The sequence below is a fragment of the Mauremys reevesii genome, linkage group 3 (assembly GCF_016161935.1).
Source record: "Mauremys reevesii isolate NIE-2019 linkage group 3, ASM1616193v1, whole genome shotgun sequence".
NCBI classification, from domain to species: domain Eukaryota; kingdom Metazoa; phylum Chordata; order Testudines; family Geoemydidae; genus Mauremys; species Mauremys reevesii.
The window spans coordinates 103,274,412-103,299,201 of record NC_052625.1 but is presented as its reverse complement, the minus strand read 5'-3'; the positions used below and the strand labels follow the sequence as shown (position 1 = coordinate 103,299,201).

General features: G+C 41.9%; 1 protein-coding gene across 4 annotated transcripts in view; it reads left to right on the top strand.

Moving 5' to 3' along the window:
- PHACTR2 (phosphatase and actin regulator 2) overlaps positions 1-10,950 on the top strand; it is a 154,134-nt gene extending 143,184 nt beyond the window's left edge. For all 4 annotated transcript variants that reach the window (XM_039529990.1, XM_039529991.1, XM_039529988.1 and 1 more), the window contains 2 exons: positions 2,045-2,121; positions 10,163-10,950. In XM_039529990.1, coding sequence (XP_039385924.1) covers positions 2,045-2,121; positions 10,163-10,178 — 93 coding nt within the window. In that variant the 3' untranslated portion in view covers positions 10,179-10,950. The remainder of the gene's footprint in view (positions 1-2,044; positions 2,122-10,162) is intronic.
- Positions 10,951-24,790: the final 13,840 nt, after the last annotated feature.

Below are 24,790 nucleotides of genomic sequence, written 5' to 3'. Positions count from 1 at the left end.
CAAGATCCTGCAATACCAAGTAAGGCAGAGGTTCTCAACCTTTTTCTTTCTGAGCTCCCCCCAACATGCTATAAAAACTCTACAGCCCACCTGTGCCACAGCAGCTGGTTTTCTGCATATAAAATCCAGCGCCCACGTTAGTGGGTAGCAAGCAGGGCAATTGCCTGAGGCCCCATACCACAGGGGCCCATGCAAAGCTGCATTGCTCAGGCTTCATCCCCGGGTGGTGAGACTCAGGGCCCTGGGCTTCAGGTGCTGAACATTCTCTATTCCCCATGAAGTCTTCAGGAGCTGAGTGCACTCAGCACCTTGCAGGAAACTGAGGTGAGCAGTCCTGATGCAAATAGCGACATTATTGATCTGCACTGGGAGTTGCACCAAGCAAACTATACTGGTAGCTAGCGCTGATAGGTCAGATCAGTGTAGATGAGGCCTCAAGTCACAGAAGATCAGAGTGCCACGTTTAGAAATGATACAAGAAAGGCTTGATTGTTCATGATAGCAGTGGAACTTTTTCACTTATAGGTCACCTGCTCAGGTCTGGCTAATAATGGCTGAAAGTCATTATCACCACCTGAGAGACAAGGACCAATAAAAGATATTACCTCCTCCACCTTGTCTCTCTGATATGCTACAACAACACTGCATACATTATTACCCACCTGAAATACATTTTTAGGCTCAATACATTTTGTAATGACACAGCACAGTTGGCACAAATTGGTCCCCATGTTTTCAGTCTTAGCAGAGAGGCAAAGGGTCCAGTGAGTGGAGATTCCATTACCTCTTTTCTCTAGAAGTAGTCCCTCTAGGTCCAGTTGAAGCACATCAGTGGAAAAGACGTCTTCTGAGGTCTCTTCCAACCCTAATCTTCTATGATTCTATGAAGTCGGCGCTATACCAGTTCTGTGGATGCAGGACTCTGGTATCTTGCCTATCAATATGGCATTTGCTTAAAAACAAGGGGGCGGGGGTTTGCAATATCTGAGCTGTGTGTCTTTCCTTACACTAGCACAAGGCTGCTGCAATAGTATCATTGTGGTTAAGCAGGACAGTCCCCTGCTGGAATGTGAGATTTATCATTTAGGAGATGGCATTCTGATGACACAGCGTCAACTTATCACACTGGAATTCTGTCCTGCTTTGAAAGACATTGCTCTTTAATAAGCTGCTTTTTTAAAGGATTACTCAGATGGCATTACTTGTATTAGAAACACGGAAAGGAGAAAGAGAGAGAATAAACCTTACACTGAACAGCAGGGTCTGAAAGCAGTGGTTTAAAATGTTTATAGATTTGAACCAAAAGCATTTATAGCAATACCTGTGTGTGTAGAGTGCTGGCCATTTAAGAAATTATATGAATTATATAGTGAAGTAAATGAATTATCATTCTTTTTACATAGGCATTAAGGACTGTCATTTTAAAGTATGCTGAATTTCTGCTGTTCTTTAGTATCTACCAGCTGAAAACATGGCCCTGGAATGTCCAAACACCTCATGGAATGTTACATAAAATTGATCAAACCGAGTGACTAATTTCCATTTGAAAAGTGGCATTCATCTCACATTCCTAAAATCTTATCTCCAGTTGGGAGCTATAGGAATCTTGCAGTTTATGCAATTGCTATGCATGTATGCTATGCATGTATGACTCATCCTCCCCTCCAGGGCTGTATGCTGTGATAATCTCTTTGCAGATGCATACTAAACAGGTGGCTGTCGGGAGTAACAAATTCCCTTTCCCTGCTTCTTTTGTAGCAAATGCCATGTTTTGGGGGAGGGATTTTCTGGCCCCAGATATTTTCTTATGGCTTTCCTAAAAATAATTTTACTGCTTCAAATAACCATAATTGAAAGAGCCATTATGTTCTTGGGATCAGAAGTGTGCAAGAATGATGGATTAAATGAAAGGATTTAAGTGAAAAGTAAATGGAAAACAATAGAGATGAGGGTATTTTGCACCTCACAGGAGTGGGCCCTTGTTCTGTTAATGTATTTTTACTGGATGTTCACCTTTCTGATGTTTGTGCATGTTTTTAATTAGGCAGCAATACGGAAAGAACTGAATGAATTTAAAAGCACAGAAATGGAAGTACATGAGGAAAGTCGACAGTTTACAAGGTGAGTAAAAGTACCTTTTGGCGTAAAGCCACTGAGAGGTGAATGTATCATATTAGTCTCTGCCTTTTCCAAGTCCTCTAGAGTTGTACTGTAATTAATTCCTTGACCCTTAGCTGGTGGGATTTCCCAGTGTTGCTGATGTGATCACTGAAACCACATAATTGATATGGCAATGAGGATAACCAGAATGGAATAGATTTTAAATGGAAAAGATTGCTTATGAAATCCTGAGAAATAATCCTTTCATACATTTTATTGGATTCAGCATGTCCCAGATGAAATTAACAGTCTGCACATATGGGAGGATAGCCCTGCTTCCACAGAATCACTGAAAACTATATGAAAGTATGTGTTAGTGGGTGCTTTGGGGCACTGGAATCAAGCTAGCAGTCTAGCAAACTCCACAAAGTCCATCCCCATTCTGGAGAACTTCCTAACAATTGCCAGAGCTCCTAAGAATCTTTCGGAAATTTGCCAGATTCAGACATTCCATTCTAACATCCCTGATTTGACACAAATAACATTATAATATGCATCTCTGTTTGGACCTGTGCCATAGATCTCACCAAGATATTTCAAATAAGCCTCCTTTGAAGTATTCAGGATAAGTTATCTTGCAGCTAGGATGTGGCAAAAAAGAACTAAAAGAATTTTCAAACTATGATTAATACCTGTCTTTCTTAAATCCCATATCTTTAAAAGGGCATGTCCAACTAACCTTAAATTTGGTCTAAAAATAGTTTGCTGGCTACAGATCAAACAAAACAAATGTGAAGCTAATAGGAGTTTGTGTGGATTTTAAATTAGGAATCAGAAGGTACTAATAGTGGAAATCAATTTTCCACTCAAGCTACTGCAACTCCATAAGGATTACTCAATATATTGTTATTGTATTAATAATAAACAAGGCCCTGATATTTTTAAAACCATTATATAATTATCAAATAGACATTATAGGGAAAGTGGTAGCCTATATTTAGGTTACCTAACAATTCCCATTATAATTATTTTTTCTGACAGTTTTTTGAAGAGCTCTAATGTCTCTATGATTTGCAGCAGGATTTTGAGGTCAGGTGTGTGCTTTTTGTTGTCCCCATGAAAACCTGTTCTGATTTATCCAAATTCTAAGCTGCTGAAGATTGCATTTAGCAGTCTGCATTATGCCCAGTAGAGCTTGCTGCTAAAATCATTCAACCAGTGCTTGATTTGTAATGAAAAAGATGGCAGGGCTCAAGCAATTTTTTTTATTCATAACTGATGCAGCAAGGCTAGAAGTGCTAGGGCGATAAACTGCCATGCCTAGAGGTGCTGGGGCTCAGCCCTGGCAAGCCCTAGCACAAATTAAGCACTGCATTCACCATTGCATACACCATGCTCCCCTAATCTGCTGCAAGGGAGATTTTGGTTAGATATTAGGGAAACGTTCTTACTATAAGGATAGCTAAGTATTGGAATAGGTTATCAAGGGAGGTTCTGGACTAAATGGCCTCTTGAGGTCCCTTCCAGCCATATATTTCTATGATTCTATAAAAACTGAACCTTCAGATAAGACACACACAAAAATTGATCTGGGTCCCTTCCTCCCACTGCTATTGCTGCCACCACTCCATGATTGTGTGTGATCCTTTAGTTAGACTGTATCAGAATGCATACTCGCAGGGAGACAGAATTGGGCTAGATGATCAACTTTAATTCTGGCATTTCCTAATTTTTGAGTGCTTGACTTTACAACTCTTTTAACATAAGGTTTTTAATATAATTATAATAATACCTAGCACTTCAGTGCAGTTTATAAACATGAACTAATTGATTCTCATAACACTTCACGAAGCAGGTAAGGAAACGTTGTCATTTTTACAAACGGGAAAACTGAGCCAAGGATTATACCTATACATACAGGTAGGGATTAGAACCCAGCGTTTTGCTTAGACTTAGAAAATGCCCCTCACGAATATGGATGCAGATCACTAGGCCAAGTGCATAACTAGTGTATCTCCATTTGGCTCCCTGTGTCTTGTATTCCTTGTACTTCATTTAGTCTTTAGGATATCTAAAAATACAGGTTTAGAAAAGTGCAATATAAAGTAAATTGCAAGAGAGAATATTCTGTGCTATGAACTCATACAACTGGAATGTAACTCCTTGATTACATCATTACGAATTATATGGCAAAATTAGCACATATTTGTACAAGAGACACCAAAGAGGAACTTGGAAGTGTTTCTCACCAACACTGAAAACAGCAGTTGATGGACACAGATTGCAGTAGGATTCTCAGAAGCTAGGCCCAGAGGTCTGAGGCGATCCAATACTGCAGCAACTCAGTGAGAAAGCTATTTAGGGGAGGGGCTTGAAACAAGGATGCCAATCCTATCCATGGTACATGTAACCAATGAGTCCAGGTGGTCCTCAAGGAGCTACTGCCTGAGGAAGACTCGGCCCCAAAGTGTCCCCTCCCTGTTAAAATCATAAAAGATTAGGGTTGGAAGAGACCTCAGGAGGTCATCTAGTCCAACCCCCTGCTCAAAGCAGGACCAACCCCAACTAAATCATCCCAACCAGGACTTTGTCAAGCCAGGCCTTAAAAACCTCTACGAATGGAGATTCCACCACCTCCCTAGGTAACCCATTCCAGTACTTCACCACCCTCGTAGTGAAATAGTTTTTCCTAATATCCAACCTAAACCTCCCCTACTGCAACTTTAGACCATTGCTCCTTGTTCTGTCATCTGCCACCACTGAGAACAGCCAAGCTCCATCTTCTTTGGAACCTCTCTTCAGGTAGTTGAAGGCTAATCCCCCCTCACTCTTCTCTTCTGCAGACTAAATAAGCCCAGTTCCCTCAGCCTCTCTGAATAAGTCGTGTGCCCCAGTCCCCTAATCATTTTCATTGCTCTCCGCTGGACTCTTTCCAATTTGTCCACATACTTTCTGTAGTGGGAGGCCCAAAACTGGACACAATACTCCAGATGTGGCCTCACCAATGCCGAATAGAGGGGAATAAACACTTCCCTCGATCTGCTGGCAAAGCTCCTACTAATGCAGCCCAATATGCCATTGGCCTTCTTGACAACAAGGGCATACTATTGACTCATATCCAGCTTCTCATCCACTGTAATTTCCAGATCCTTTTCTGCAGAACTGCCGCTTAACCTGTTGGTCCCCAGCCTGTAGCGGTGCATGGGATTCTTCCATCCTAAGTGCAGGATTCTGCACTTGTCCTTGTTGATCCTCATCAGATTTCTTTGGGCCCAATCCTCCAATTTGTCTAGGTCACTCTGGACCCTATCCCTACCCTCCAGCATATCTACCTCTCCCCCGAGTTTAGTGTCATCCATGAACTTGCTGAGGGTGCAAACTATCCCATCGTCCAGATCATTAATTAAGATGTTGAACAAAACCAGCCCCAGGACCAACCCCTGGGGCACTCCGCTTGATACCGGCTACCAACTAGACATCAAGCCATTGATCATTACCCATTGAGCCCGACAATCTAGCCAGCTTTCTATCCACCTTATAGTCCATTCATCCAATCCATACCTCTTTAACTTGCTGGCAAGAAGACTTTGGGAGACCATATCAAAAGCTTTGCTAAAGTCAAGGTATATCACGTACACCAATTTCCCCATATCCACAGAACCAGTTATCTCATCATATAAGGCAATCAGGTTGGTCAGGCATGACTTGCCCTTGGTGAATCCATGCTGATTGTTCCTGATCACCTTCCTCTCCCCCAAGTGCTTCAAAACGGATTCCTGGAGGACCTGCTTCATGATTTTTCCAGGGACTGAGGTGAGGCTGACCAGTCTGTAGTTCCCCGAATTCTCCTCCTTCCCTTTTTTAAAGATAGGCACTATATTTGCCTTTTTCCAATCGTCCGGGCCCTCCCCTCATCGCCACGATAATGGCCAATGGTTCTGCAACCACATCAGCAACTCCCTCAGCACCCTCGGATGCATTGCATCTGGCCCTATGGATTTGTACATGTTCAGCTTTTCTAAATAGTCCTTAACCTGTCCTTTCACCACTGAGGGCAGTTCACCTCCCCATACTGTGCTGCCCAGTGCAGCAGTCTGGGAACTGACCTTGTCTGTGAAGACCAAGGCAAAAAAAGCATTGAGTACTTCAGCTTTTTCCACATAATCTGTCACTAGGTTGCCTCCCCCATTCAGTAAGGGTCCCACACTTTCCCTGACCACTGCTTGTTGCTAACATACCTATAGAAATCCTTCTTGTTACCCTTCACATCCCTTGCTAGCTGCAACTCCCAATTTTGCTTTGGCCTTCCTGATTACATCGCTGTATACTCCTCCCTAGTCATCTGTCCAAGTTTCCACTTCTTGTAAGCTTCCTTTTTGTGTTTAAGCTCACTGAAGATTTCATTGTTAAGCCAAGCTGGTTGCCTGCCATATTTGCTATTCTTTCTGCACATCAGGATGGTTTGTCCCTGCACCCCGCAATAAGGCTTCTTTGAAATACAGCAAGCTCTCCTGGACTCCTTTCCCTCTCATATTAGCTTCCCAGGGGATCCTGCCCATCAGTTCCCTCTGATTGGCCTGTGGCACGAAGGAGTAATTACACTGAAGTCAGTGGAGTAACACTAGAGAAAAAACATTGCTGTTCAGAGCAGAATTAGGCACAGATGTTGTAGGATTGCAATTCTGGGAGAAAGGAAAGCGCTTCAGTCTCCTTAAGGCCCTGTTGTTAAAAGGAATATAACTCATGTAGTTCACTAATAACATTGGACTGAAAAAGCAAAAGTTGGGTTAGGTCTAATAGTATCGTGGGCAAGTAACTTTGGGGCAGAGAATGAATTATTCATTTAAAAGAAAAAAGAACTATTTAGGAAATACAAATTAAAAGTGAGTTGCAGTCTGCAGCTGGTCAGAACAGATTTGCTCATAAAATTCAGTGGTAGGATGAGAAGATAAAGGAGCTACTTATAGGTTATTATTAATCTGTTTTCACAGTTCTCTTGCCTTACCCAAATTTGATACTGAGCTTTCGATACACAATAAAGATAAAAGTTTTGACATAAGAACATAAGAAAGGCCGTACCGGGTCAGACCAAAGGTCCATCTAGCCCAGTATCTGTCTACCGACAGTGGCCAATGCCAGGTGCCCCTGAGGGAGTGAACCTAACAGGCAATGATCAAGTGATCTCTCTCCTGCCATCCATCTCCATCCTCTGACGAACAGAGGCTAGGGACACCATTCTTACCCATCCTGGCTAATAGCCATTTATGGACTTAGCCACCATGAATTTATCCAGTCCCCTTTTAAACATTGTTATAGTCCTAGCCTTCACAACCTCCTCAGGTAAGGAGTTCCACACGTTGACTGTGCGCTGCGTGAAGAAGAACTTCCTTTTATTTGTTTTAAACCTGCTGCCTATTAATTTCATTTGGTGACCTCTAGTTCTTGTATTATGGGAATAAGTAAATAACTTTTCCTTATCCACTTTCTCAACATCACTCATGATTTTATATACCTCTATCATGTCCCCCCTTAGTCTTCTCTTTTCCAAACTGAAGAGTCCTAGCCTCTTTAATCTTTCCTCATATGGGACCCTCTCTAAACCCCTAATCATTGTAGTTGCTCTTTCTGAACCTTTTCTAGTGCTAGAATATCTTTTTTGAGGTGAGGAGACCACATCTGTACACAGTATTCGAGATGTGGGCGTACCATGGATTTATATAAGGGCAATAATATATTCTCAGTCTTATTCTCTATCCCCTTTTAATGATTCCTAACATCCTGTTTGCTTTTTGACCGCCTCTGCACACTGCGTGACATCTTCAGAGAACTATCCACGATAACTCCAAGATCTTTTCCTGACTCGTTGTAGCTAAATTAGCCCCCATCATCTTGTATGTATAGTTGGGGTTATTTTTTCCAATGTGCATTACTTTACATTTATCCACATTAAATTTCATTTGCCATTTTGTTGCCCAATCACTTAGTTTTGTGAGATCTTTTTGAAGTTCTTCACAATCTGCTTTGGTCTTAACTATCTTGAGTAGTTTAGTATCATCTGCAAACTTTGCCACCTCACTGTTTACCCCTTTCTCCAGGTCATTTATGAATAAATTGAATAGGATTGGTCCTAGGACTGACCCTTGGGGAACACCACTAGTTACCCCTCTCCATTCTGAGAATTTACCATTAATTCCTACCCTTTGCTCCCTGTCCTTTAACCAGTTCTCAATCCATGAAAGGACCTTTCCTTTTATCCCATGACAGCTTAATTTACGTAAGAGCCTTTGGTGAGGGACCTTGTCAAAGGCTTTCTGTAAATCTAAGTACACTATGTCCACCAGATCCCCCTTTTCCACGTTTGTTGACCCCTTCAAAGAACTCTAATAGATTAGTAAGACACGATTTCCCTTTACAGAAACCATGTTGACTATTGCTCAAGAGTTTATGTTTTTCTATGTGTCTGACAATTTTATTCTTTACTGTTGTTTCAACTAATTTGCCCGGTACCGACGTTAGACTTACCGGTCTGTAATTGCCGGGATCACCCCTAGAGCCCTTTTTAAATATTGGCGTTACATTAGCTAACTTCCAGTCATTGGGTACCGAGGCCGATTTAAAGGACAGGTTACAGACCTTAGTTAATAGTTCCGCAACTTCACATTTGAGTTCTTTCAGAACTCTTGGGTGAATGCCATCTGGTCCCGGTGACTTGTTAATGTTGAGTTTATCAATTAATTCCAAAACTTCCTCTAGTGACACTTCAATCTGTGACAGTTCCTCAGATTTGTCACCTACAAAAGCCAGCTCAGGTTTGGGAATCTCCCTAACATCCTCAGCCGTGAAGACTGAAGCAAAGAATCCATTTAGTTTCTCCGCAATGACTTTATCATCTTTAAGCGCTCCTTTTGTATTTTCATCGTCAAGGGGCCCCACTGGTTGTTTAGCAGGCTTCCTGCTTCTGATGTACTTAAAAAACATTTTGTTATTGACACTTGTTTGTCTACAAAATATAATGGTCAAAGCCTTCCTTTTAGCCCTGATAATGTAGCCCGATTCCTTGAGTAATTACACAATTATAATAACTGGGTCATTTTAGATGTACACCTAAGAAAATGAATTCCTAAAAATATAGTCTTTTATTAACAGAATAAGAATAATTTACCAATTTGTAAACATTCAGATTTGGGAAGACGACATAGTGCATATTTATAAAGTGCTGTGTTATTTTTAAAAACATCTCACCCTCACATGAGTTTCATCATTCAACCTCTGCAGTCATTAGACACCATTCTAATTAATACAAATACTAAAATCACACATCTGACTTTGCAAATTAATATAACCTCAGCTAGCTATCCACCTGCTTAACATGCAAATATCGGGTTTTGCCGATAAACCCATTGTACCCATACTTTAAAAAGTGACCCTATATATAACTATGAATTATATTATATTATATTGCAGAAGCATGTAGCTTGTTTTCTCTTGGCTTGAAATATCCCTCTATATCAGAAGAAAATATATAATCGCATCTACCCAAAATATCAAATTTTGGGTAGAATTTTGAATGAATTATTCTCAATATAGTATTTTTATATTTTCCCTGCGTGTATATACATTTTGAAACTGTTTAAACAGAAATTCATGTCCTTGATGATAAGTTATATTACCAGTCCTGGTGCTCTTCTAATACTTTATCTGGCATAACTGACTGTGCTAATAAGAAGATAATATTGTGCAAGTGCAAAGTATCTTTCATCCTAAGACCTCAAAGCAACATGCAAATATGTTTAAGTATTGTTATCCCCATTTTACAGATAATGAAGCAGACTTAAAAGTAATGACCTGTTTTTCAGAGATGCTAAGCTTTTCTGATTCCCAATCAGTTGTTTTAAACATGAGACACAATTGATCTAGTTTGGATCTCATTTGCATCAGTGAAAATCAGGAACAGCTCTGTTAAGTCAATGGAGATAAATAGGTGTGAAATCAAAACCAGGCCCAATGCCATTATCCAATGAAACAATAACACTCATAACTTTTATTTGATTTAATATTTCAGGTTTCATCGTCCATAATTGTTTGACAGTATCCCATACTTCACACCCCAGTTTCCTGTGGGAAAATCATTGCATCATGAATACCTGAGATTGCACTGGAACTTGAACGAGTGAGAGTGTGTGTTGCAGCTTACCCTGAGGTTAATGAAGAATGTGGCCCTCATCTTTACTAGAGAACAAGAGATTTGACTGGGACCAGAACCCAGGGAAAGTGGGGGTAGCATTCCATATTAACTAAGCAATGTCTTGATGGTAAGAGAGATTGTGATTCTGTGGCTAGCTCACACAGATACATTGATATTTTTTCATCAAAGCTTGAGCAGACAGGAAGAGCTGAAGACAATCGTTTGACAACCTGTGGTCACAAACTCATCAGACTTTACATCATGGTGACTGAGGGTAATTGTGGGTACAGTGGGAACACAGAGAGAGGCGGGCACGGAAAGAGACTTTGCCTGTCAGTTAACAGAAAAAAGTTAGAACAAACTGGTAGTAAATTCTTTATGAAACTGGTTTAATTATATATTTGGATGGCAGGAGGAAAAGATTTGTAAATCTGGGAGTTTGAGCAACTGTGTGTGTGTTTTCTAGAGACCTCAGCCTGTCCTAGCAAGACAGTACGCCACCAAGTCTTCATTTCATCAGTACTTTAGTGAAGTACAGTAATTTTTGTGGTGCCAGTGAACCTACTTGCCAGAAAATATTCTTGTTATAATTCAGATGTATTTTTTAAAATTCTGAAAAGCATGCTTAAAGAAAATACATTGAGTATTTGTATAGCACAGCTAAATATGGTTGGTGGTTTTTTAATACAATTACACCTTGGATTCTCTATGATGATGCATCAGAATTACACAAGTAGGTTTCAGAGGACAAATAACAGGACACTGTGAGTGCAATGAAAGGATTCAGGTTTTGAAACACTCTTCTTTTGTCTGTCACTCACATTGTTGTCAAAGTAGTGGCACCAATATCTCTGTGAGCTATGGCAGACAGTATTGACAATCATGACATTCTAATTTGAATCCAGAATTAGAACTGAAATCAGCCATGAATTTGCATATAAGTAGGTTTGAAAAGTGGTTAACAATGTGACTTTAAGAGCAACATTAGATGGATCCCTTGGATTGCTTCTAGAAAGAATTAATATGTGGATCAGTACATCTTCATCAAGGGCCTTGTAAAAGCTACAGAAAATTCTTAGTGTCCACAGCCTGTTTTTGTTGTATGCAAAGAATGCTTATTAACTCACAACTTCTGAAATTGTATGTGTGAATACAATACTATTAAAATTAAATGGTATGGTATGGAGCGTGAAAGGCAATATGTGCTTTTGTTATGTCAGCCCTAAGGCCTATTACAAGCCTTTGGCACTGTTTACACTAAAAAATTCTGTCTTATATTGGCACTTATTTATCCTTTGATTTATATACACAATGACTTTTCTGGGCCTGGAGTACACATAAACATATATGTAATGCAGTATTACAGTATATATATTATTTATCCTTTTTTATATGTGTACATAATTACAATTTATTTTTGTCTTTTATGTGCCCTGTTTAGTTTTTAATTATGAAAGCTAGGTATTTTTTCAGGCAATAAAAGGTCTGTGCAGAGTGATTTTTACCTCAGATTCTGCAGTAGGTTCTTGTGGAGTGTTTTTAATTTATAAAATTGAAGATTGTCATTTTAGATGTCAGCCTAAAGGCGGAATGCAATTTAGTGGCTAAAATTAGATCTCTCTCTTTACTGATATTTACAACAAGACCAGGGTTGCGTAAATGGGATGGATTATTTTTGTAAAGGGCATTCAAGTAATAGCAGGGTTCTTTCCATGAGCTGGCTTTCTGTTTATTTTTAAATAGACTGATTTAAATATTTTAAGGAAATAGGTTGATAGGACCTCTAAGAACACTTTAATTTTGGTAAAAATCCTACAAAATGCAGGGTATGAACCCAAAAATATGAATAACTAGTAAAACAGCCAACTACAAGCTTGTAGCAAATAAAAATAATCAGCATTTTTCCGCCTCTTACTGGAATCAATTAGGTGTATTAAAAATAGAATTAGTAGGAAACAATTTAGCTTCTGCAATGCCATCATTTTGTAACTATGGAAGCAGCATTTTTACATCATGGAAGCAATGAAAATGTATGCCACACTAAATCATACAGATATGTGCAAGCCATTAGTTATAGTTTTGACAGAATTCCTATTAAAATCCCTTATTTTCAGGGTTTAAAACACAGCCATAAAAGTGTACCCTGGATTAAAGCTTGGCAAAACAATTCTTCTCCAGAGACTGTTTTTGTTTGTTTGTTGCCAAATTCAGAAGAAAGTGTGGAGTGAAAAATAGTGTAGAAGTTTACTCTTTTCACACTGACCCATATAATTTGAGTTTTTGTTTAAAAAAAATTAAATGGGACAACTGACAGGTCCTTAATACGACCTAATCACTTTGATAGTTTTAAAAAAAAATTACCAAGGGATTAAATTAGAAAAGTGGCTATGACATATGCCCTGTACAAATTTTCACAAATGTATGGCTTGACCCTGCAAATGCTATGCAGGATAGAAGTCCCATTGATATCACTGTGTGAGTAATGACTACCCATGTAAGTTAAAGCCAGCAGGACTGGGAATTTAGGGCCCCCTTCTACTCCCAGTGAAATCAATGGTGGGCTTTGCCATTGAGAACATATGCCATTTTATATATTTGACAACTAATAGAAGCTACCGTGGCCTCCATTGTTAAAATAAGGTACAAACTATGGCCCTAATTCAACAAAACACTTATCCACATGCTTAAAATGGGATAAAGGAAGTTGTTGACCTCAGTAGGGCTTAGGCACACACTTAAGTGCTTTGCTAAATTAGAACTTACAAATTGTTTATATATAATATACATACACGTTTAACCCTGTACATATATTTTATATATTGTAAATAGCAACAGGTTTGGAGGACAAAAGTTGTAAAGTATTGACCAAGTGATAGACAAGTTAATGAGATTGTGATACACTGTAGTGCTTGATGAGACAAGTTCGCTTTTTCTTGCTGAGCTGCACAGCTTTCAGCTTTCAGATATCTCTCTTGGTCCTTTGTACAGGTTGCCTCAGATCTTTTTCAAATTGATGTAGTGGAAAGGAATATGATGCATATCTAAGCCCCAGAGGGGCTGGCAGCATGCAACTCAGCAAGAAATAATCACAAGTACTGTAATATGAGGCCTAAAGAAGGAAAAGCTGGTTGGAGAGGGTCAACATGGCAGTCCCTAAGGCAGAAAATGAGAGGGAAAAGAGGTGAAAAAGTTCCCACCATGGTGCCAAACACAATCCAATTAGCTGAAATGGATGATGTGATCAATGTTAGTTTGAACTTCTGTTCAGATAGACAATTAATACAACTCTATTTTAGGATACTTGACCATGGCTTAGTTACCTGTATTGTGTTCAGCAATCCAAGTGGACATAAATATATATACAGACACACTCAGTAGACTGGAGTAACCATTTCAAAATTATTGGACATATAACAACTCAGGTCTCAATCTTACATTTGTCTTGCACCTAGACATCCCACTGTATTGTACTTGAGGGTACACAGGATTGGGTCCTTTAAAAAATCCTAAACTCTTATGTACAAAGCAGATTGAAATGTCTGAAGGAGTCACTCCAGCCTCTTAGATGATATTTGTATCTCCTTGTGAGTGAACTGAGAAGCTTATAAAAATTGTATAAAATCCTAAATAATTAATAGGAAATACATGTAGACTCAAAAATTAACCCTGTTTTAAGACAAGATACCAGTAGCTAAAAATCATTTTGGACAGGGATTGCAGGCCTAAGTCTGTTAGGGCCGATCCTACAGCACTACCAACGACAGAGATTACTGCCATGAATAGTCTAATTGAAGTCAATGAGCTTACTTGCCGTAAGGTTTACAGGGTTGTAAGTGTTTGAAGGATCAGGCACTTATCTAGAAACACCAAAGTTCAAAGTTCCATGTGTGCTCTCCTATAGTTGACACTACTAACTCCTAAAGCAGTACAAAAAATTAAGGCCACGCCCTGCCCTGCTTTAGTGAAGCTTACGTCAATTATTACAGAAGAAATACTGAACTTGCTCATTGGCAGGTATAGAGCTTTTCAGATCAACTCTAAAGAATGTTTTTCTTTAAAATCAAATGAAAGCTGTGACCCAAACTTACAAAAAAATTCCTGAGCATTCAAAGGTAGATGCCCTTTCTGAACTCACTTTCATCAGTAGTCCATCTTCAATGGAATTGCTTCAAATACAAGTCTTGTCAACATTTATGCTACATCCTGTTAAGGAACCTGCTTACAACATGGTTGTCCCTCAACCTAATTACAAACCTGGTCGGATCAAGGATTTAGCATGAATAAAAACGTATTTACAGCAAAGTCTATATTACAGTCTATGGGGGAACCATAGCCCCAATCCAGCATCCATTGAAATCAATGGAAAGAATTCCCTTCGCTTTGGTAGGCATTGGATCAGGCCCAATGTGTGTAATCAGGTTAGTGACCAAATGAGTTGTAATCACATGCCCTGACATGACTGTCTCTTTGTAGTATAGATATAGAGCTTTATGCTGCTGTAAACAGAAATCACAATCTGGCCCTTTGTCCTTAATTTCCATTTTAGTACTTTTGTCAGATGGTAGCATGAGTTAAAGGCTTATGCTATGTCCATCAGCACACTGGTTGTCCTGGCATGTCTCAGTGCATCATTTAATACTTTAACACCTTTTTTATTTGTATCGCAAGGAGTTAAACCTGTGAAGCTGCTGTAAATCAAAAAAAAAGATGTTCTCAGGGTGAAAAACAAATTTGCCTCCTGCCTTTAGGAGCCACCAGATTTAGCTCTACTGTCGATATTGGTATTTTTATTGTACAAAACACAGTGCAATACTCACTGCTGGGACTTAAAAACTAGCTTTTGGAGGACAAGAATAATATTTAGGAAATCAGTTGTGAAAGATGTTTTTAGGTTGCTAGTGAAATATTTTGAGAATAAAATAAAAAGAAAATAAATCCCCGTGGAATAGCTTAAATCATGTTTAGAAATAGGCATCTGACAAATCTTATGGAAGTATAGATATAGATCAAGAGGGAGAGATGCAGTAGAAAAAAACAAATTTCAATATAATATTATGGCAGGTTTCTATTTATTAATTTTAATGAATGAAGTCATGTTTTATTATGTCAATCTCTATATCTTGTTCCAGAACTTTAATGAAAATACAGCTCACGTGAGCTACTGTAGCAAGGCAAGAAAGTTGTTTTTATACCAGTAGGTTTGTTTGTGTGTTTGTTTTTTGTTTTTCCATCTAGAAGCTAAATACTGTATTGGATAGGAACAAAGGAATTAATGATATTCTATGCCTGTCTTTATCATTATTTCTTGATTCACCATCTCGCAATACTATGTCAAATGTAACCATGGTTAAGTATTGTTACAATAGAGTAAAATGATGCTGAACATATCTTCTCTTCTTTTTGCTATTCTGTGTGGTGGTATTTTGATTTGTAAATTTGTGTAAATTTTGGAATTAAAGAAACATTGTGTTTTGGACAATTATTTTAATTGGTATGATTTTGAGCCAAACAACAACATCTGTGACTTAAATGCATAGTTTTGATGGACAGCTAGGTGTATCAGGTTTTTTTGGATTTTGATATAGCAAAAGCTAATTTAATATCTCCATTAAAATAGAGCTTATGAATTTTTATTTTTCTTAAAGAGAAAAAGAATTCTATTTGCAGCAAAATGTTAAATCTAGGCAAGTAGATGGATCGGCACGGACATTGCTGTACATTGAAGAACCAATAGCTTTGTGCCACTTGCCAGTTTTTTTCTTTACTGACCAATTGTTCTGGCTATTAGCATAGCCTGGCAATATCAATATGTCATTGTGTTGCAGACCTAGAAATACACTGGACTTTCAAGAAAAAGTATTCTCTGATGCAGAATTGAAGTGCACCACAGTTAGGGCTTGATACCGCAAATCTTTGCTCATGTGACTCTTTCCACTGAAGTTCACTGGGACACTTCAAAGGGATGCCTCCCTGGCAAGAGGTTTGCCGGGTTAGCCAAGCATTAAAACAATAGAAAGGAATAAAACCCACTATGTACAAAATCCAACTAGAGCTAGTGATAGAGTGCCTATAGGGGCTGATCGGGCTTTCACTGAAGTCAATGCGAGTTTTGCCATAAGCTTCTCTATAAGCAGGTTAGGGCCCATAGTACCCAGAGTTAAATCTTGGCTCCACTGAAGGTTTTGTGATTCATTTCATGGGGATCAGGATTTCACTTGCAGAATATAATCAAGGTTGTTATATATATCAACAGGCACTAGAACAGTGTTGACACTTCACTTTGTTATTATTAGTTGGATTAAAAACACAAACAAAACATGCCCAGTTGTGCTCAGAGTATCCTGCCTGAATTTCATCAAAGTTCCACACTTAAAACTCAAAAGAAAGACGCAAACATTCCAGGGTTGATTTTCGGCTGCCTTGCCAGTTGTGTAGTCATTGGTATCTAGGCCAAGTAGTTCAGAACTGTGGCATTTTACGCTCATTTTGCACAGCTATAAGAGACCATACAAAGTGCAAAGCAATGGAGAATCAAACATTCAAGTCTTAAACTTACACAGTGTGCTTTATATAATTATGATTGTAAAGACAAGACCTGTATGCCTCCCTTTGTATCGTAACAGCTTTAGTTAGGGACTGACTATGGCAACTTGGATGAAAATATCAGACCAAATGAATGAGTTTATAATTTCCAGTGACTAATCTGATACTCCATATTACACAGGTGTATTGAGATCTGTGAATGTAAATAACTGGAACTACACATCAATTAATAGCACAGTTTCTTCTTGGTTCTTGATCTGTTCTGCAGTATATATTTTCCACTACTGTCATCTGAAAAGAGTATGTATTACCTTTTTTATATAAAGTACCCATCTTTCCTTTGTGTTTATGCTGTTATTTAACAAGCAAATATATGTTCTGCCTAGTTGTACAATGTTGTAGGATACTTTCCTGTGCACAGTTTCAAGTGCCTTAGAAAACTGTTTAGCTCTTAATTATATATATAAATATATATATAAAATGAAAAAATTACCTCAATAAAACTGTTCAGAAAACACACATTTTCTTCTTGAATTTGTAGTAAGTACATATGCAAGTGTAATGAATCTGGTTTCTGACAGGCCTTACTTTGTAGGAAGTTTACCTCTGATGGTTATCTTAAAAGTGACTCTACTGCGGATAAGGGGTTCATTTTCCCGCACATACTAAGTAAAATTAGCTTTCTAGTCTCCATTTTAATTTTTGGAAGCTTCTTGCACATCTTTGATTTGACAGCTCTTCTGTAGATAGTCCGACCCATTAAGAGCTGTGCTCAGTCACTCTGGTGAGTTAATATTTAAATAGTATGGTTATATTCAACTGAATTGGGGGCATGATTCTACTCTCAGTTTCACTAGTTTATATCAATTTGACTCCCTCCACTGGCTTCAGTAAAGTAACTTTTGATTTATATCTGTTGGAGCAGAATCAAGCCCCAAGTATTTAACTTGACAATGTTTATCTGAACTGCATAAGAGCGCACAGAAGGCCACCATATGCCTGCCACTCTTTTGACATTTCACAAGCAGCAGCATTCATTAGAGTACTGCAAGAAAAAGAACTCTATGCTTATGAGCACAGCATTAGTATTATTGGAAGAGTTAGCAAACAATTACCTAGCAAAACAATTTCCTTAATGGATTTGTCTCAGAACATTTAGGCTGTTCCTTGATTATGTATATGAGAAATGTATGCTTAGCAACCTTATTCTCATCTCCTTTGCACTGAAGTAAACTGTAATAAAGTTAGGAGTTTCTCTGAATTTAACTGAAATCAGAAAATGGGCAAAAATATACTTGAGGTGTCTTTTTATTATACTAATGGTACATATTTTTTTTTACCCATAAGGAGTAATACATACAATGGAGGAAATGTCTTCCTCCTCCTATATATTTAAAGTTTAGGTTTTTTAACTATCTAGCAAGTTAAAAAATATAGAAAATTATGCATATGAGCTACCCCAATGTTATTTTACAAGCCACTGCTACAGTTGGGAAACCCTCCACAGCTAGACTGCTTTTAATATTCAACCTTCTGCACCATTACGCAGAAGGGAACTTGCACCCACAAATCGTGTTTGAAAGAAGGCCAGGAAGAGCATACTGCCACATCAGTGGCATGCCCCTTCCTTCTTAAAACCCCCTGTGCTGGGTTCAGACTGCAACTGGTGACAGAAAAAGGATGGGGTGGGGGGGCAGGAGGCACAGTGATACTGGCAGGTCTATATATTCATCAGTGGGGCCAAATGTAACAACTATAGTAACTTGCAGTACACTGCTTCCTCTTCTACTTTGTGAAACACCCCTTCACACACACCCCAATGCCCATCATGGGGGGAGGCTCCAAAGAGAGCCAGCAGTCAGGGAAGACGCTGGTAGAGAATACAGGCAGCAAGGCTATATTTGCTAACACTTCTAACATTTTCTTGGGACAATTCTGAAGAGCCAGAGCTCTAGGAGCAGCCCAGGAAACGAAGGGGGTTGTATGCAAATCCTGGGGAAACTTAAAGTGATTTGAACATAAGTATCAATACTCAAGCTTCAAAAGGCTGTGGCTGGGTAGGGTTATTGTACATACAGTAGAAAGACACTATTTGGAAGGATGGTCCTGACTGGCTGGCTAGAGATTGAGTTGCAGGGCAGTTATGAATGGTAGGATTTATTAAGGGGAGACAGTTAATTTGGGTGCAGAAGAAACTGAACACACTGGGGAGACAGTGAATGTGGGGAGTGATTTAATAGGGATGGGGAACATTCAGGGAAACAGTAGAGTATGGGCAGGGATTACACAAAGGATTGGATGGCAGTGGGGAATCCTAAACCTCCCCAATTTGCAGGGGAGAAATGGGAGAGGACCAGCTGCTACAGAGCTGCTATCTGGTGACACCTTGTGGGAGATGGACCTGCTGTTCCTCCCTGAAGATGTTGGGGCTAAGGAGGAGGCACGTCACTAGCCACCACTACCCCCCACCCACCCAAAAAAAAGACAACTACTGGTAAGGAGGAGAAGCAGCCTGTTAGGGAAGGGATGCTGTTTAGGGAAGGACAAGGTCTCCATGAGTTCAGGCTGCTTTGCTGAAGCCCAACTCTTTGGGACATTGAGAACTGAAAAGTTCATATGGAAGTTGCAAAAAACTCCACAGGTGTGAACCAGCACACTCCATTCCAGCAACTCCAGCTCTAGGTTCCTTTCTGTTTGTTATACCAGGAAATTTGCTTTAGATGTTGGTACCTAAATCAGAGTTGCCAACTCTGACAATATTATTGGGAGTCTTACGATTGAACAGACTTTGGCGGGGAGGAGGGGTTTGGATTTTTTAAAGCCTTTTACCATTTAAAAAACTGGGAGGCTTCTCTTGCAAGCTTTTGCCCTTATTCACCATGGCCACCATGCTGAATAAGGCCAGCATGCCCTGTGGGTGGCAGATCAGACAGGGGCCTCAGGGGACAGGGGAATGTGTGGTGGAGAGAGCGACCAATGGGCAGGATTGGGATGAAGAGGCGGAGATGTCAAATGTGAGCATTAGGAAACTAAAAAGAAGGGAGGGGAAAATATAAAGAGGTGGCTATAGCGAGCAGATGAGGGGAGGGTGACTGTGCTGGGGGCTGGGAGAAGGGACTGGAGAAGAAAGGAACGATGCCTTCCACTCCCTACAGATTAAATGAGTGTAAGTAGAGCCTCCGGCCCAGCAGGCAGGAGGGAGGCCTGCATTTTTGCATGTGCATTTTGTGTACATGTAAAATTGAATTTTGAATCTAATATGACCACACACTGGTGGAGGCACCTGAATTCCCCCTAAAGTTTAACAATTAGAAGGCAACCCAAACACCAGTGCAATTTAAGTATTATTTCTATTTCATTATTTCAAAACAAATTAACTTATTACTTGGATTATAGTTTCACCCAGAGGCTCCATCCAAGATTGGGCTCCCATTGTGCTAGGTGCTATACAAACACATAGTAAGAGATAGTTCCTGCCCTAAAGACTTTACACTGTAAGACCAAACAAAGTGTGGAAGAGGAAATGGAGATACACAGAGATGTGAAGTGCCCAAGATGCAAATGTGACTCAAGGTTACAAGCTAAGCAGGGACTAGAACCCAGTTCTCCTAACTTCCAAGACAATACCCTACCTCCTAGACCATAATTTTTGGGGGTTAAGTCGTGATTTTGAAGATTTAGGGTTGGCCATATTACAGTAATGAGGCTGAGAAGCAGCAACAGTGAGGTGGGTTGCACTTGCTCCTGTTGTGTGTGAGCCTGAAAATCCTTATTTTAGCAATAGTCATTATTCACACAAGTAGTCCTATTCAATTCTTGCCCAAGGACTTGAATCAGGTCCCTAGTTTGTGAGCTCCTTGAGAGCAGGTCCTGTGTCTCCTCCATGATCTGTATAGCACCAAATATAGTCACCTCCCAGTAAATAACAGTAATACAGGAGCTATTATAAAATCATTACCAGACAACACACAGTATCAAATCAAATTAGCTAATCAATTTCCATAATGCTGAAATAGTGAATCTCCCGGTGAAGAGAGCACATAGCATACTAAATCATGGTAAAGCTTCCAGACTTCAGAAAGTATCAACAGAGTAAAAAGAGAGAAAATGTGGAAGCTTATGACGTTCTGGTGACACCTACTGAAAAATACTGAAATATATCTGAAAGATAATTCAACCGGTATTAATAATTCTCAGGTGCATATACAAAGTAGCAGATATGTGAACATTTATTCAAAATTAAGAATGGTATCTTAACTGTCATCTCTTCATTTGCAACAACTAACGTTTTTTTATTGTCTCTAGACACATGAAAGGTAAAAAATTCTTTCACTTTCTTTAGGGGCATGCTGTGTGTGCACACATATAAATCATATACAGGAGATAACTCATTATCCAAAATGGGTCAGGAATACCGGTAATAAGGATAACATAGTTTAGGAGTTGGATTGAGCCTTTAAACTCAGTCCTGGGCATATGTACACCCGAGGGGGAGTATAGGAAGCAGCCCAGGGGAACCAGACCACTGTCTGGCTGGGGGTGGCAGTATTCCACTTTCATAGGTCAGGAGACCTGCACTCCACGGGTGCTCAAACCCCTGCTGGTGCCCTAGACTGTTTGCTGGGTGCTCAACCCCCTGCTGCAGCTGGGAGGACCACCTGAACCAGGTGGCAGCTATCCTGAGGACCCTAAGGGAGGAAGGTCTCACTGCAAACCCCAAGAAATGCTGGATCAAGTGGAAAGAGACAACCTACCTTGATTACACCTTGTGGCAAGGTATGTTATACCCCCTAATTGGGAAGGTGCAGGCTCACTAAGACCACCTGAACCCAACCACTAAAAAAACAGATCCAACAGTTGCTGGGGTTGGTGGGATATTACTGGTGCTTCGTACCTGACTGCCACAATGCTGCCCCCTTAACTAGTCTGCTCACCAAAGACTAACTGCAGTGTGTCCAGGTGGTCTTGGCTGTCAGAAGGCATTCCGGGCATTGAAGGATCATCTGTGCCAAGAACCAGTGTTATATAGCCCACACTTTAGATGCAGCTTCATTGTCCAAACCGATGCCTCGGCAGTGGGACTGGGAGACGTCTTCTCCCAGGACATAGATGGGGAGGAACATCCAGTCCTCTTTATTAGCCAGAAGCTATTCCCATGAGAACGAAACTATTTGGTGATCAAAAAGAGGCCCTGGATGTCAAATGGGCAGTAGAGGCCCTCCGATATTACCTCCTAGGGAGCCCCTTTGTATTGGTAACCGACCATGGCCTCCTGAGATGGCTCCAACAAATGAAGGACACCAATGCCCGGTTATAGTGATGGTATCTGGCCTTGCAGCCGTTCGCCTTTACTGTATAACATTGAGCCAGTAAGAAGCATGCCACCGAGGATGCCTTTTGCGGCTGCAGAAAGGGAACCTGACCAGCCCCGGAGACCAGAAGTTGGGCATGGGGCCAAGGGGGTTGGGTAGCAAAGGGCTTGGTATCCCTCAGAGACTGACAGCGAGGGAGAGCCAGATGTCCCCTGGTGGGCAGAACCCAGAAGGCCTAGGCCGCCATGCCAGAAGCGGAAGCACGGGACAGGAACAGGAAGTACAAGAGGAGGGCCTGCAGCTCAGCTGAGCAGAAGCCACCAAGGGAGGCAGATGCTTCTAGCCACTCCTGGAGCTGGAACCCATGGAAGACTTTGGCTGTCCTGAAGAGACAACCAAGGACTGCCTGACACTGAGGAGTTGCTAGGACTGCTGCTTGCAGTGCACCCAGGAGACACAGAGGATGACCCTTGGACACAGGTACACCTAGGGGGAGTATAGGAAGCACCCCAAGGGAACCACACTACCGTCTGGCTGTGGTGTTGCCGGAGACACCGTCAGCATGTTGCGAGTGGATTCCCCTCTGACAGACCACTCTGCTGCTGTTTGGGCTCTGGGCTGGGATGCAGTGGAGTTGGGCAGGCCCGCGTCCCCCCTGCCATCCCACCCCTGGGATGGCAGTAGTCCCCCTCCTTAGGTCAGGAGGCCTGCACTCCATGGGTGCTCAACCCCCTGCCAGCACCCTAAACTGCTTGCTGGGCTCCCCACTCTGGCTGAGGGCCTGGGCCCCCTGAACCACTTGTAGCTACCCAGCCTAAGGGTTAAAGCCTTTGAGTGTGTGGTGCCCTACCCTGGCTGAGGTCTTTGACCCCTGAACTATTCGTGTCCCTACCCTGCCAATGGGTTGGGGCCGGAGACTGCTAATTTCTCCATTTACTTAGCCTGTTTCAGGACCATGTGTAGCAATGGGGGGTGGCCTCCCCAGAGATGACAGTGAGGGAGATCCACATCCACCTACATGCTTACAGTGACCATATGTCCTGTTTTGGCTGGGACGGTCCCTTTTTTAAGCCCTATCCCGACCATACTGACTTTTTTGACAAAAGTGGGCATTTGTCACATTTCCTCTTGACAACTGATCATCGGTTGTCAAGAACAAACTGGACATGCACAGCTTTTTGCCAAAAAAGGGGAGTGGGACCCTTAGCGGAGCACAGAGGAACATTTGTGAGAGAGGGCTAGGCAGTGATGAGCTGCCAAAATCTTAACAATGGGTTCCCTATAAAAAGTTCTGATTTAACAACGGGTTCCCTATAAAAAGTTCTGATTTAAGGGATGTGCGACAGCATGTATTTTTTGTACCAATAGGTTACTACGCATGTCCATATTTTCCCAGGAGGTGATTAAGAACCGAAAAGCCTGACATGTTCAGGAAAATACAGATGTATTTCTTTTAAAAAGATGGGGCTGAACTAGAAATGAGCTCCGTTTCACATGTGTGGGTGGTGATCAGGGACAGTCTCATTTTTTTGTCTTTTTCTTATATAGGCTTACTACCTCCTCCCCCCCCGCCGATTTTTCACACTTGCTGTCTGGTCACTCTAGGGTGTTGCACATGTGTAGGTCCCAGCTGCTCCCCCCCCCCCATTGTGCAGGTGTGTGGTTACTGCCTGGGAACTGCAGCTGGCAGTGGGGGGGGGCTGGCTGGCTGGCGGGGCAGGGGGGGGGCTGGGCAGGGAGGAGGCAGGGCAGGGGCTGGGCTGGGGGGGGTGGGCGGCGCGGGTGGGGCGGCAGGGGGGTGGGCAGCGGGCGGCTGGGTGGGCGGGGGCGGGGGCCGGGGGGCGCGGGGTGGGGCGGGGGGGGGGGGGGGGGGGGGGGGGGGGGGGCTGGGCTGGGGGGGGCAAGGGGGGGCGCGGGCGGGGCGGGGAGGCGGGGGGCGGGGGGACGGACTCACCAGGCAGCAGCAGGAGTCCCAGGGCCAGAGGTCCAAAGAGCAGGAGCAGCAACAGGGCCAGGAGGCAGCCCATATGGCTCTCGCAGCACAGCACAGCGCCCCCCAGAAGCCGGGAGGAGGAATTACAGGCTTCCCAGGCAGAGCCCATCAAAGCTTCCCGCAGGGAAGCCAGAACAAAAAGTTCAAAAAAACGCTAAATAAACACGGGGTTCGGCGAGGCGCGCCCAGCTCACCCTGGGAGAGCAGCTCTGGCCAGCCAGCCTGCCCCACATGCTCGAGGGGAGATGGGGGGCCTTGGGCGGCCCTGTGTGTGGGCAGGCGGCGCTCAGACTACCAGCCCCACGTAGTGTTGCCAAGTTTCTAATTCGTTTTCTGCAAACAGCCTTGCCCTGCCCCTTTTTTGAGGTCTGCCCCCCTCCCCCATCCCTCCATCCCTCACACCGGGTTGGGCAGGGTGTTGAGGTACTGGGGGGGGGGGGTGAGGGCTCCAGATGGGTGTGCAGGGCCCACAGTGGTGCTAGGGATGAGGGGGGCAGGAGGGGCTCAAGGCTGCAGCAGGGGGGTGGGTTCTGGGAGAGAGTTTGGGTGTAGGCGTGGGCTTGGGGCTAGGGTGCGGGAGGATGTGCAGGCTCCGGGTGGCGCTTACCTCAGGTAGCTCCCAGGGGCAGCCGGGGAGCTCCATCCGCAGCAAGGGGG